General features: G+C 42.8%; 1 protein-coding gene across 1 annotated transcript in view; it reads left to right on the plus strand.

The window, feature by feature from the left end:
• The window catches only part of LOC118372758 (cadherin-7-like), a 113261-nt gene that overhangs the window by 69255 nt on the left and 29848 nt on the right, over window positions 1-14158 (plus strand). The window contains exons 8-9 of the mRNA XM_035758758.2: window positions 195-331; window positions 8201-8322. Of these exons, the coding sequence (XP_035614651.1) occupies window positions 195-331; window positions 8201-8322 (259 nt within the window). The remainder of the gene's footprint in view (window positions 1-194; window positions 332-8200; window positions 8323-14158) is intronic.

Here is a 14158-nt window from a genome sequence, read left to right on the forward strand (position 1 = left end):
TAAAATAGTTAATTTGACAACTTTGGAAGGTGGAAAGTTCTTATTCCTTCAGAAATGTTTAAAGAGAGAAATTATTACATGTAAAATCCTTAGAACTTTCTCCAAAAGGAAAATACCTCATCATAGCTACGTGTCTGACTGTGTGTCTGTCATTCTGCCTGTCTGCCTGCCTGCCTCTGTCTGTCTGTCTCCAGGTACTCCATAGACAGAAACACAGACCTGGAGCGTTTCTTCAACGTGGATGCTCTGAGTGGGGTCATAAGCACAGCCAAACCCCTGGATCGAGAGGTCAACTCTGTCCACAACCTCACTATCCTTGCCATGGAAAGCCGTAAGTACATGTACACACACACACACACACACACACACACACACACACACACACACACACACACACACACACACACACACACACACACACACACACACACACACACACACACACACACACACACACACACACACACACACACACACACACACACACACACGCACACGCACACACACACACACGTCTGACTAGGCCCTGCATAAAGTATTGTTGTCCTTTCTATCTTGTCGTGTAGCCAACCCTCCCCCATATTCAACACCCCACAATGCCACTGTTTCGTCATGACTGCATTAACGTGACGAAGCGTGTGGGACGCGGCAGGGTTGTCAGGGGAATCTTAATTCTGACGTAAGGTGGGCGCTTTCGACCTCCGGGTCTCCGTGAGTCGCGGCGTGTGAGTGGCAAGCTGCTAACTAAGGGCAGGCGCAGGTGAATTATGCTCATGTGATGTGGGGGAGAAGAGGAGAGATAAGAGAGGTGCCGGAGTGCCTTTGAGACGTCCTTCCATGGCTTTAAGGACAAAGAGGCCCTCGCATTCCCCCCCTTATGTGTCTTTTTGTTGAGCAAAACTTTTTGTGGAAGGTACTACGCAGCGCACATACTCCATCGGTTTCCTGGTAGGCCTATTTGGTGGGGAAACTGTGAAGCCAGCTCTTTAGCCTATTGCCTGTTTCTGTTTGAGTATTTTATTAATGCCCCAGGGCAGTGATTGGGGACACTGCCCTGTGTAGGGTGCCGTCTTTCGGATGGGACGTTAAACGGGTGTCCTGACTCTCTAAGGTCATTAAAGATCCCATGGCACTTATCGTAAGAGTAGGGGTGTTAACCCCGGTGTCCTGGCTAAATTCCCAGTCTGGCCCTCAAACCATCATGGTCACCTAATAATCCCCAGTTTACAATTGGCTCATTCATCCCCCTCCTCTCCCCTGTAACTATTCCCCAGGTCGTTGCTGTAAATGAGAATGTGTTCTCAGTCAACTTACCTGGTAAAATAATGGATAAATTCAATTAAATTAAAGAGTGTGAAACAATGTTGTATCCCTTTGCTGCTTTTCATTAATTTATGCATAGTTGTTCTTTATATGGCCTTAAAAAACAGTTTTCCTATGGCCAGAATATTATCTATAGGCAATTGCATATTGAATTTTTATCAGTTATAAAAATATAAAAAAATGGATCTGGTAAAATGCAGACATTTGGACGTTTCAATTAAAAAAATACTTTTTCACCTGATTATAGAAACTGAAACATTGTGATTTTAGAGACACAAAGTAACAGCCTATGATTAAAGGGTTAGTCTATACTGAGCTCTCACCATCATCATCATTATTCACATCATTCCAGTTCAATCATGTCACAATTATCAGATTTGGTATTGACATGAGTGAGCAGGCTTTCCGAGTGAGTAGACACATGGGCAGGCCTACCAACGGAAAACGTCTAAAAACAAAAATGTTATGATATTTGGACCACAGAAATCCCATGTTGTAATGAATAAAGTGTCTGCCTTTTTTGCCTACATTTATATAGAACAACATCACAAAATACATTTGGCCTACGTCTTTTTTTATTTTGTCTCAATTATGATGCAGAAAATGTTGCTTATTTCAAAAGAACTGAATACAATATTTTGAATTGACTGTTTATAGGCTATTATAGTACAGATCTATCTATCCAAGGTTCAACTTTAAGACAAGGGTATCTTAAAAACAATCTGTATTTGTCCATTTCTCCCATAGTTCCTATTTTCAATAAAGCAATTATATACAGTGTATTCATGACAGATTCACAAGACTCATATAATATTTAAATCATACATGACCTTAAGTACATTTAAATAATTTTCACCTCTTTTTTTAATTTCTTTATTTTTTATTTATTTTTATTTTACCCCTTTTTCTCCCCAATTTCGTGGTTTCTCCCCAACTATCTTGTCTCATCGCTACAACTCCCGTACGGGCTCGGGAGAGACGAAGGTTGAAAGTCATGCGTCCTCCAATACACAACCAAACCAAGCCGCACTGCTTCCTAACACAGTGCGCATCCAACCCAGAAGCCAGCCGCACCAATGTGTCGGAGGAAACACCGTGCACCTGGCAACCTTGGTTAGCGCGCACTGCGCCCGGCCCACCACAGGAGTCGCTGATGCGCGATGAGACAAGGACATCCCTACTGCCCCTCCCTAACCTGGACGACGCTAGGCCAATTGTGCATCGCCCCACGGACCTCCCGGTTGCGGCCAGTTATGACAGAGTCTGGGCGCGAACCCAGAGTCTCAGAGTCTCTCTTAACCACTGCGCCACCCGGGAGGCCCCAATTTTCAACATTGGAATGTGATAACATTGGAATGTGGTAAAGTGCTGCCATACCTAGCTGGCGAGGACACTCAGGTGAAGCCATTGAATAAAATAAATTACAATGAAATAAAGCTTAGCTTTTGAACTTGTTTTAAAAATAAAAATGTATAATCGCCACTATCCTTTTTCTAATGTATGTGTCACGCCCTGGCCATAGAGAGGTTTTTATTCTCTATTTTGGTTAAGCCAGGGTAAGACTAGGGTGGGCATTCTAGTTTCTTTATTTCTATGTTTTGGCCGGGTATGTTTCTCAATCAGGGACAGCTGTCTATCATTGTCTCTGACTGGGAATCATACTTAGGCAGCCTTTTTCCCACCTGTGTTTTGTGGGTAGTTGTTTTCTGTATAGTTCATGCACCTTACAGAACTGTTTCGGGTTTTCCACTTTGTTATTTTGTTCAAGTGTTTTGACTAATAAAGAATCATGAACACTTACCACGCTGCGTTTTGGTCCGATCCTCATTACGGCGAGAGCCGTGACAGTATGAGACATCAAAACATTCCAGATAAACCTCTCCTGCTATCACAACAGCTGTTCACTTTACTGTCATTTGGAAAATCATTTGAAAAATCAGCTGATGATTGTTGAAACAGGGTTCAAGTTCAATGTCAGTTCCCACTTGCTTCAAGATGTTAACAATTGTTCATGTACACCAGAAAACGTAACTAACTGAACTAACCTAAACTATCGCACTGTATCACTCACTTCTGTCATCAGGAAGAAGTTTGAGAGGCTAATAAAGGATCATATCACCTCCATCTTACCTGAAACCCTAGATCCACTACAATTGGAATACCGCCTCATCAGATCCACGGATGACACAATCGCCATCGCACCGCACACTGTCCTATCCCATCTGGACAAGAAGAATATCCATGTAAGAATGCTGTTCATCGACTATAGCTCAGCCTTCAACACCATACTGCCCTCCAAGCTCATTACTAAGTTTGGGGCGCTGGGTCTGAACCCCATCTTGTGCAACTGGGTCCTGGACGCCCTGACTGGCTGACCCCAAGTGGTAAAGCCCTCTACTGTACTCCCTGATCACAGATGACTGTGTGGCCACGCATGTCTCCAACTCAATATTCAAGTTTACAAACAATACAACATTACCATCAACTACGTGGAGGAGGTGAGGGCCCTGGCAGTGTGGTTCCAGGAAAATAACCTCTCCCTCAAAGTCCACAAAATTAAGGTGCTGATAGTGGACTTCAGGAGACAGCAGGAGGAAGCATGCATCCATGCACATCGACGGGACCGCAGTGTAGAAGGTGAAAAGCTTCAAGTGTCTCGGCGTGCACATCACTGACAACCTGAAATGGTCCACAAAGACTATTCAACCTCAGAAGGCTGAAGAAATTCAGCTTGATCCCTAAGACCTCTAAGACCTCCCAAGTGGTGCAGCGGTCTAAGGCACTGCATCTCCATGCTAGAGGCGTTACTAGAGACCCTGGTTAGATTCCAGGCTGTTTCACAACCGGCCATGATTGGAAGCCCCATAGGACAATCCAGCGTCATCCAAGTTAGTGTTTTCCTGGCGTAGGCCATCATTGTAAATAAGAACGCGTTCTTAACTGGCTTGCCTAGTTAAATCAAGGTTAAATAAATCAAAATAAAAGACCCTCACAATCTTCTACCGTTGCACCATTCAGGAACTGCACTGGTCGAAAACCGCAGGGCTCTCCAGATGATAGTGTGGTCAGTCCAACGCATCACTGGGGGCACACCGCCTGCCCTGCAGGACATCTACAGCACCCAGTGTCACAGGAAGGACAATAAGATCATCAAGGACTTCAGCAACCCGAACCACGGCCTGTTCACCCCGCTACCATCTAGAAGGCGGAGACAGTTCAGGTGCATCAAATTTGGGACCGAAAAACAGCTCCAAGCCATCAGACTATTAAATAGTCACCACTAGCTGGCCTCTGCCCAGTACCCTACCCTCAACTTTAGTCGTTGTTACTAGCCGGCAAACACACTGTACTCAACCCTGCACCTTAGAGAGTCATTGAACACTGGTCACTTTAATAATGTTTACATACTGTCAAGGCTCATCCTATACTTTATAACTACTGCTGTTCACACGTTGTATATTCATATACTGTCCATAATGTCTATAAACACCATCATGTACAGTTGAAGTCGGAAGTTTACATACACCTTTGTTAAATACATTTAAACTCAGTTTTTCACACTTCCTGACATATAATCCTAGTAAAGATTCCCTGTCTTAGGTCAGTTTAGGATCACCACTTTATTTTAAGAATGTGAAATGTCAGAATAATAGGAGCGAGAATTATTTATTTCAGCTTTTATTTATTGCATCACATTCCCAGTGGGTCAGAAGTTTACATACACTCAAATAATATTTGGTAGCATCGCCTTTAAATTGTTTAACTTGGGTCAAATGTTTCGGGTAGCCTTCCACAAGCTTCCCACAATAAGTTGGGTGAATTTTGGCCCATTCCTCCTGACAGAGCTGGTGTAACTGAGTCAGGTTTGTAGGCCTTCTTGCTCACACACACTTTTTCAGTTCTGCCCACAAATGTTCTATAGGATTGAGGTCAGGGCTTTGTGAAGGTCCCTCCAATACCTTAACTTTGTTGTCCTTAAGCCATTTTGCCACAATTTTGGAAGTATGCTTGTTCAATGTTCATTGGGAAGACCCATTTGTGACCAAGCTTTAACTTGCTGATGTCTTGAGATGTTGCATCAATATATCCACGTAATTATCTTCCCTCATGATGCCATCTATTTTGTGAAGTGCGCCAGTCGCACCTGCAGCAAAGCACCCACATAACATGATGCTGCCACCCCGTGCTTTATGGTTGGGATGGTGTTCTTCGGCTTTTTCCTCCAAACATAACAATGGTCATTATGGCCAAACAGTTCTATTTTTGTTTCATCAGACCAAAGGACATTTCTCAAAAAAGTACGATTTTTTCCTAATGTGCAGTTGCAAACCGTTGTCTGGCTTTTTTATGGCGGTTTTGGAGCAGTGGCTTTTTCCTTGCTGAGCGGCCTTTGAGGTTATGACGATATAGGACTTGTTTTACTGTGGATATAGATACTTTTGTACCTGTTTCCTCCAGCATCTTCACAAGGACCTTTGCTGTTGTTCTGGGATTGATTTGCAGTTTTCGCACCAAAATATGTTAATCTCTAGGAGACAGAAGGCGTCTCCTTCCTGAGCGGTATGACGGCTGCGTGGTCCCATGGTGTTTATTATACTTACGTACTATTGTTTGTACAGATGAATGTGGTACCTTCAGGCATTTGGAAATTGCTCCCAAGGATGAACCAATTTTTTTCTGAGGTCTTGGCTGATTTCTTTTGATTTTCCCATGATGTCAAGCAGAGGCGCTGAGTTTGAAGGTAGACCTTGAAATACATCCACATGTACACCTCTAATTTACTAAAATAATGTCAATTAGCCTATCAGAAGCTTCTAAAGAAATACCATAATTTTCTGGAATTTTCCAAGTTGTATAAAGGCACAGTCAATTTAGTGTATGTAAACTTCTGAGCCACTGGAATTGTGATACAGTGAAATAATCTGTCTCTAAACAATTGTTGGAAAAATGACTTGTGTCATGCACAAAGTAGATGTCCTAACCGACATGCCAAAACTATGGTTTGTTCACAAGAAATGTGTGGAGTGGTTGAAAAATGAGTTTTAATGACTCCAACCTAAGTGTATGTAAACTTCTGACTTCAACTGTACATATATGGCACAAGTCAAAAGTTTGGACACACATACTCATTCAAGGGTTTTCCTTTATTTGTACTATTTTCTACATTGTACATTAATACTGAAGACATCACAACTATGAAATAACACATATGGAATCATGTAGTAACCAAAAACGTGAGGATCTGGGGCCCATGCCAAATATTTTCAGCCTCTTAAGGGGGAAGAGGTGTTGACCCACTCAACTACAGCTCTGTCGATGTGAATGGGTGTGTACCCTCCATTTCCTGTAGTCCACGACTTGCTCCTTTGTCTTGCTGACATTGAGGGAGAGATTGTTCTGGCACCCCACTGACAGGTCTCTCTGACCTCCTCCCTATAGGCTGTCTCATCGTTGTCGGTGATCAGGCCTACTACCGTCACCAATGATGGTGTTGAAGTCACTTGCAACCATGCAGTGGTGGGTGAACAGAGAGCACAGGGGGGGAGTAAGCACGCACCCCTGAGGGGCTTTCTTGTTGATGGTCAATTTGGCAGATGTGTTGTTACTTACCCTCATCACCTATGTTGAACGCTGAGCTGTAGTCATTGAACAGCAATCTCACATGGGTGATCCTTTTTTCCAGAGGGGAAAGGGCAGTATGGAGTACAATAGAGATTGCACCATCAGTGGGTTCCCTGGGGCGATATGCGAATCAGTCTTCTCCTCGATGCACAAAATAGTCACGAAACCAAACATGGTAATCACCATCCCTCAAGTAAATGCCTTGTTATACAACCATAAATATAGGCCTAAGACGAATGTTCAAATAATACTTCTTCCTCTTGTCTCGATATAGTAACACATAGGGAGTAAACATCTTTAATAATAACTGTACTAAATGTCATAACAGCCCTTCACTGAGGAGTCGTTGGCCTCTGACACAGTCAGACTTCTATTCTCTTCACAGCGGAAAGTGGCAGCTGTAGAATCAGGCGTCCAAACAGTCTCTCTCAGAGCCCAGGACGCCTTTTTACACTATTTATAGTAAATGGGCTTTTTGTGACAAAAGTTGGCAGAGGAGCACTTCTTCTAGCTAAGGGATCTTGTTCATTTGAGACGTGGTCGGTCAGCGCTCACATTTCATCCGCACTCTGACTCTGCTCCGAACATGCCAATGACAACAAATCTGTGCCCCGGGGTACCACACGTCCTTTTCACTACTGTCAAATCAGCCGCTCCCGAATGTCAGCCAGCGCGCCATCTCTCCTGTCAGCGTGGCTGCTGACGCCAGGCTAAATCATCGTCCATCCAGGCTCTCAGGAGCCAGCCGTTTATATTCAGTGCCACATTGGTGTCAGAGAGGGGAGCCAGTGGTGGAGCCTGTGGTGCCGGATGCTCTGTACTACAACTACACAGTCACCTGCATCTGAAATGGCATCCTATTCGCTATATACTGCAGTGCTTTCAGCAGAGCTGGGTTCTATATAGTGCACTATATAGGGTATAGGATGCCATTTATTTAGCCTCCCTAGCCTTTACCACCACAGCTTTAGCTTCACTCCAATCATAATCAGCTGCTTGATCATGTTGGCTGATCACCATCAGAGCAACTAAGGATGCCAGTTCATAGAGAAAGCCTTGTATATTATATTAGAACGGGCACGTTTGGCCACAATTTCCTAATTTTGCTCGACCTTTGTGATTCATTAAAAAGACATGCGAAAGCTCGATAGTAGGGAAAGTGGAGGAGGGTGACAAAGTTAAGACAGGGTAAAGTATTGAAAGTTATAGCTGGAGTCAAACTGTGATATAAACTATTTTTCTCTCTGTCTTTCAGATGATCCAACCCAGGTTGGAAAAGGTTTTGCTGTCATTACGGTGCTGGACATCAATGACAACCCTCCGGTATTTGCCATTGAGTATGAGACCCTCTTGTGTGAGAATGCCGCTCCTGGACAGGTGAGAAACTGAAGATACTGTATGTTTTCTGATGGGGAAGGAAATGATATACATTGCTTATATACTTTTAAAATGTCAGATATTTAATAATTTAGTGTGTTCCTCACACACTGTTTGATTCCCATTGGTTGGCATCATGCGGCCTTTGGAAACCAATGTTCCCAATAAAACTTGAATCGGTCCCAGACTCCATGGTTCATCCCCTTTCAAAGCTCGAGGTAATTTCAGGGAGACACTTTTAGATCAAATTGCAGGTATTGTTGGTGTTTGTATCCTTAATTAGCAATGTTACAGTCATTTCTGCTGCTGCTGCCAGCTGAATTAATGACAGTGTTTGAATTTCCCGTGGCTCTACAATGATATCATAGAGTAACATGATATTTCATGCTGGGGTGGAGTGGGTGTCTGCCCGGGTCTGATTCCTCATTCGGAGTGTGTGTGAGTGTGTGTGTGCGTGCGTGTGCATGTGTGTGTGTATAATTAGAGGATCAGTGTGGCGGGCACTGGAGCGGAAAATGCATCACAACATTATGCAAATGAAACAGGGGAAGGCTGGAATTTAGTTTCAGAAAGGCGTGTCAGGCGCTTTAGCCATGCAATACATTCTCTCTGTGTTTAGCATTTGGCCTCATTGTCGCCAAATGACTGCTGCAATGGCAATTCGTCTACTCCTGGCATTTGGAAAACACAATCAGAGGGGGGAAAAGGCAAGCATGTAGAACTGAATAAGTACGATTGATCAAAATGATGCATTGATTTGGGAATGGCTATTAGGCCTGTTTAAATATGTTATTTACATCCCCCTTGATCACAGTGGGGTGTACAAGAATAACAAAATGATTTGATTTGGAAAATGAAAGCAGTTTTATGTAGCCTACACATTCGTCTTGTAACCACAGTATGATATAAATCTGTTCTGCCATGGGAGCCAGTTAAACTCTTTGGTTTGGGGACAATTTGCCTTCAAGTCTGTAGGATCGTTAAAAGGCTATTGGTAGTTTGGTAGTCCCTTTGAGGCAAAACTGAATGAACAGCTTAACCAGATCCACAGACTTCTGTTGCCCGTCTCTCCCATCGAGTAGATTGTTTGGTCGATTAAGAGTTTCAATGTGTTGACATTTCTTGTTCTCACATATTTAATGGTCTCAATCCACAAATGAGTCATTACCTTGGAGTGAAATTATAATTTTCGTGATTGAGGTGTTTGAAAATATTACATTATTGTGTTGAGATATTGGACCATATTGTGTAGCATGCCATCTCCTGTCCATGCCCTTTGGATAGCATTATTTTTAGGACACTTTGCTTTTTCTCTTTCAATAAAAAGCTCTCTGCTGCACTTTAAGCTAGCCTATACATCACATGCATTTGTCCTTGTCACACCATGATACACGAGGAAATTGCTTTACCTTTACGTGCCATCACCTTCCTTACCTTGTTCTCATACACTACAGTTGTGTGTCAGAGGCAGCCCAGGGTCTGACTCAGAGTAGGAGTGCTGATCTAGGATCGTGTCTCCCCTGTCTGTGTAATCTTATTCATTACGATCTAAAAGGCTAAACTGATCCTAGAGGAGCAGTGCTTTAATTGTTTTCTTTCAAATCCTTGATTGAGCTTGCCTGGCAAAATCAGACTAATTGAATACTCCCAAATCTTCAAACCACCAGTCTCTCTGGTTCTCCAGGCAGGATCAATCAAACACTTAAAATATTTCAAAGTAAACACTATTTGAACACAGGTCTGGTCAACGCACTGGTCTAATTATTATGTCTTCCCTCATACCTGTAAAAGTGCCAGGCCAATGTGTCATGGTTGACCTGTTTAACCATATGTACCACATATGTTTTCTTTAGACAGAACTCGTTCAACAGCACCACTTTTTCCCTTTTTTTTGAAGAGAATGGTGCTGGAGGCGATGGCTGCCGTTTTACGTGCTCCTAACCAACTGTGCTATTTTGTTAATTTTTTCAGGTTGTTTGTAACTTGTTTTTTTTAAACTTATTTTGTACATAATGTTGCTGCTACCATCACTTATGGTATCACTCACTTCTGGACATCAGAACAACGATAATTCATCTCGAACTGGACAGAGATTTTTTCTTTAATGAGTCTGACATGATGGATATACTGCTTTCTTGGAAAAGGGCCCAAATCCCCGTAATATGCACGAAGAAAAGACGGAGAAAAAGGGGGCGAAGGTCGGGCCTTCTGAGAATTGAGGCGAGTGAGTAAACGCCCTCTACCATCAGTCCTATTAGCCAAAGTGCAATCATTGGATAACAAAATGGATGAGCTCCAATCAAGGATATCCTACCAACGGGACATTAAAAACTGCAATATCTAATGTTTCACTGAGTTGTGGCTAAACAACGACATGGATAACATACAGCAGGCAGGGTTTCGGCGCATCTTCGGGATAGAACAGCTGCCTCCGGTCATACAAGGGATGGCGGTCTGAGTCTATTTAGAAATAACAGCTGGTGCACAAAATCTAATATTAAGGAAGTCTCTATATTTTGCTCGCCTGAGGTAGAGTATCTCATGATAAGCTGTAGACCACACTATTTACCAATAAAGTTTTAATCTATAATTTTTGTAGCTGTCTATTTATCACCACAAACCGATGCTGGCACTTAGACAGCACTCATCAAGCTGTATCGGGTCATAAGCAAACAGAAAAATGCTCATCCAGATGCGGCGCTGCTAGTGGCCGGGGACTTTCATGCAGGGAAACTTAAATCCATTCACCTAATTTCTACCAGCATGTTATATGTGCAACCAGAGGAGAAAAAAACACTAGACCGCCTTTACTTCACACACAGAGACATGTACAAAGCTCTCCCTCGCCCTCCATTTGGCAAATCTGACCATAACTCTATCCTCCTGATTCCTGCTTACAAGCAAAAACTAAAGCAGAAAGTACCAGTGACTTGCTCAATACGGAAGTGGTCAGAGGACGCAGATGCTAAGCTACAGGACTGTTTTGCTAGCACCTATTTGAGAATGCTATTAATTTACTACAGCTTGGCATTCAACACCATAGTGACCTCATAGCTCATCACTAAGGGAAGGACCCTGGGACTAAACACCTCCGACTGCAACTGGATCCTGGACTTCCTGACTGGCTGCCCCCAGGAGGTAAGGGTAGGTAACAACACATCTGCCACACTGATCCTCAGCACAGGGGCCCCTCAGGAGTGTATGCTCAGTCCCCTCCTGTGCTCTGCATGGCCAAGCCCGACTCCAACACCATCACTAAGTTTGCAGATGACACAACTGATCACCAACAACAGTGAGACAGCCTATAGGGAAGAGGTCAGAGACCTGGCAGTGTGGTGGCAGGATAACAATCTCTCCTTCAACGTGATCAAGACAAAGGACATGATTGTGGACTACAGAATATGATTGTGGACTGAGCACACGCCCATTCTCATGGATTGGGATGTGTGGAGCAGGTTGAGTGTCCACATCACCAACAAACTATCATGGTCCAAACAAACCAAGACAGTCGTGAAGAGGGCATGACAATGACTATTCCCCCTCAGGAGACTGAAAAGATTTGACATGGATCCTCAGATCCTCAAAAAGTTATCCAGCTGCATCATCGAGAGCATCCTGACTGGTTGCATCACTGCCTGGTATGGCAACTGCTCGGCCTACGACCACAAGGCACTACAGAAGGTAGTGCGTACAGCCCAGTACATCATTGGGGTCAATCTTCCTGCCATCCAGGACCTCTATACCAGTCGGTGTCAGAGGAAGGCACTAAAGATTGCCAAGGACTGCAGCCACCCTAGTCATAGACTGTTCACTAAGGTCTACCTACACCTGTTGTATTCGGTGCATGTGACAAATCAAATTTGATTTGATTTTTGAGTTTCTACACTGATGAGGTGAAAAAGAACCCAGCGCTGGTTAAATAGTGGACAGGACACACACATTGGGTTTTACTTAGCCTCATCACAAACCAGGCTTCTCTAAAACGGGAAACCTGGGGAAGTTCCATAGCAGAAATTAGCTAAAGAGGGGTCGGAAACCTGGTGTAAATCAGTGACGCCTAGCAACACGACAAATCTTGCTTGGGGGGAGCTCCAAAGGTGCTCACCAGATTAGTGCAGTAGGAGCATCTGTCAACAAAACAAGCATGGGTGACAAAACATTTTAGAATGTTTGCAGCATGCAGCATTTCTCTTTTATTTCGAGGTGAGCTAAAGTTCCAGGAAGAGGGTAGAAATGGTCTACAATGCTGGCCAAATCAATATTTTTAATTCTGATGTTTCTAATGTGATAATTGTCTGTAAAGGCTAGCATGAGAGGAAAGAAGTAGCTAGCCACAATGAGGTTAGTTTTTACCTTGTCAGCTACCTACTGTAGGTATAACTAACTAGCTAGCTACTCGTTAGTTAAATATCTCTCAAGATTATAAAGCCAACAAAATGTTAAGAAAAACTGCATATTAGTGACCTAAAAGGTTAGCAGCTTATCTAAGGTCAGTGATACATACAGCAACCATGCACTGTCTATGGGACCAACTGCAATCATGTTGCAAGCAACATTGATAAAATGAATGCAACAAAATAAAATGAACCTCAAACAATGTTACCTGCAATGCTCATCTTCCGTAACCTAATAGTCATCTCCTTATTTTCATACAGTACTGAACCCCCTCCCCTCTTTATTGCAGGATTGTGATGGATGATTCATCTACATTGACACTAGTTCATTTTCAATAATAGTTTACCAATTAAAATAAGCTAAAAAACTTCACTTGAAAGAATCAACAATTCATCACTTCAAAATGTACAAATAACTAATATGGAAAGAATAGACATCTTAATCTAAACAGCAGTAGATAATTGAATAGTAACAAGTAGGCTAATATTGCTAAAGCATGATTTCAGGTGAGAAGAAAGAAACCACATACCAGTGGTGGCGAACATTGCTCCACTGATCCCTGATCTACTGGGTGAGCAGACTTATTTTATTCCAGCTTTGCAATAGCACACTTGATTATCAACTCATTAGATTTACTAAGTTGAGTCAGGAGTGTTATTTCTGGGCTGAAACAGAACCCTGCACACCCAGCAAATCTCCAGTAGGGTTGGCCTGCTCCAAATGTAGTAGGTTTATACATTGTGTGTGATCTTTAACTGTATTTTTGTTTACTTTTGATAACATAAGTAGGTCATAACATACCGTATAACCCATGGCATATAGGATATACCCTTAGTCTCTTGGGATATGCAAACAGGCTTTCACAGTTTAACATATCTGAGGACAAAAAACATCACAAACAAACAGGCTTCATTATACTCAAATTTGACAGCACTGAAAAATATGTTGCTATTATCTCTGTCCTCAAACTCCTCCCCTCTAGGGACTTGAACTGGATAATCTTTTCATAATGCCCTCCCACGAAATTACCTGCCCTATCCAGTATCCAGTAGCCTACACTGTCCCTTTACTGACAGCTGGAACTGAAATGTCATCCTATTCAATGGCTGTTATCTACAAATGTATTTGGAGACTGAGTTTTAATTTACAATGATTTGATTAAGATAGCTGGTTAATAGAACGTTAGCTAGCTGATGACATTTAATTGACTTTGCTAAACAGTATGTAAAGTTAGCTAGCTAGCAGCTCTGTTTGCCTACTAAGTGGCCTACTGTAGCCAGCTAGCTAGCTAGCTAATAATACTGTTACGCTCGTCGTCGGATGATAAATGACCGGACATTACATTTACATTTAAGTCATTTAGCAGACGCTCTTATCCAGAGCGACTTACAAATTGGTGCATTCACCTTATGACATCCAGTGGAACAGCCACTTTACAATA

This window comes from Oncorhynchus keta, chromosome 4, assembly GCF_023373465.1.
Source record: "Oncorhynchus keta strain PuntledgeMale-10-30-2019 chromosome 4, Oket_V2, whole genome shotgun sequence".
In the NCBI taxonomy this organism is placed as follows: domain Eukaryota; kingdom Metazoa; phylum Chordata; class Actinopteri; order Salmoniformes; family Salmonidae; genus Oncorhynchus; species Oncorhynchus keta.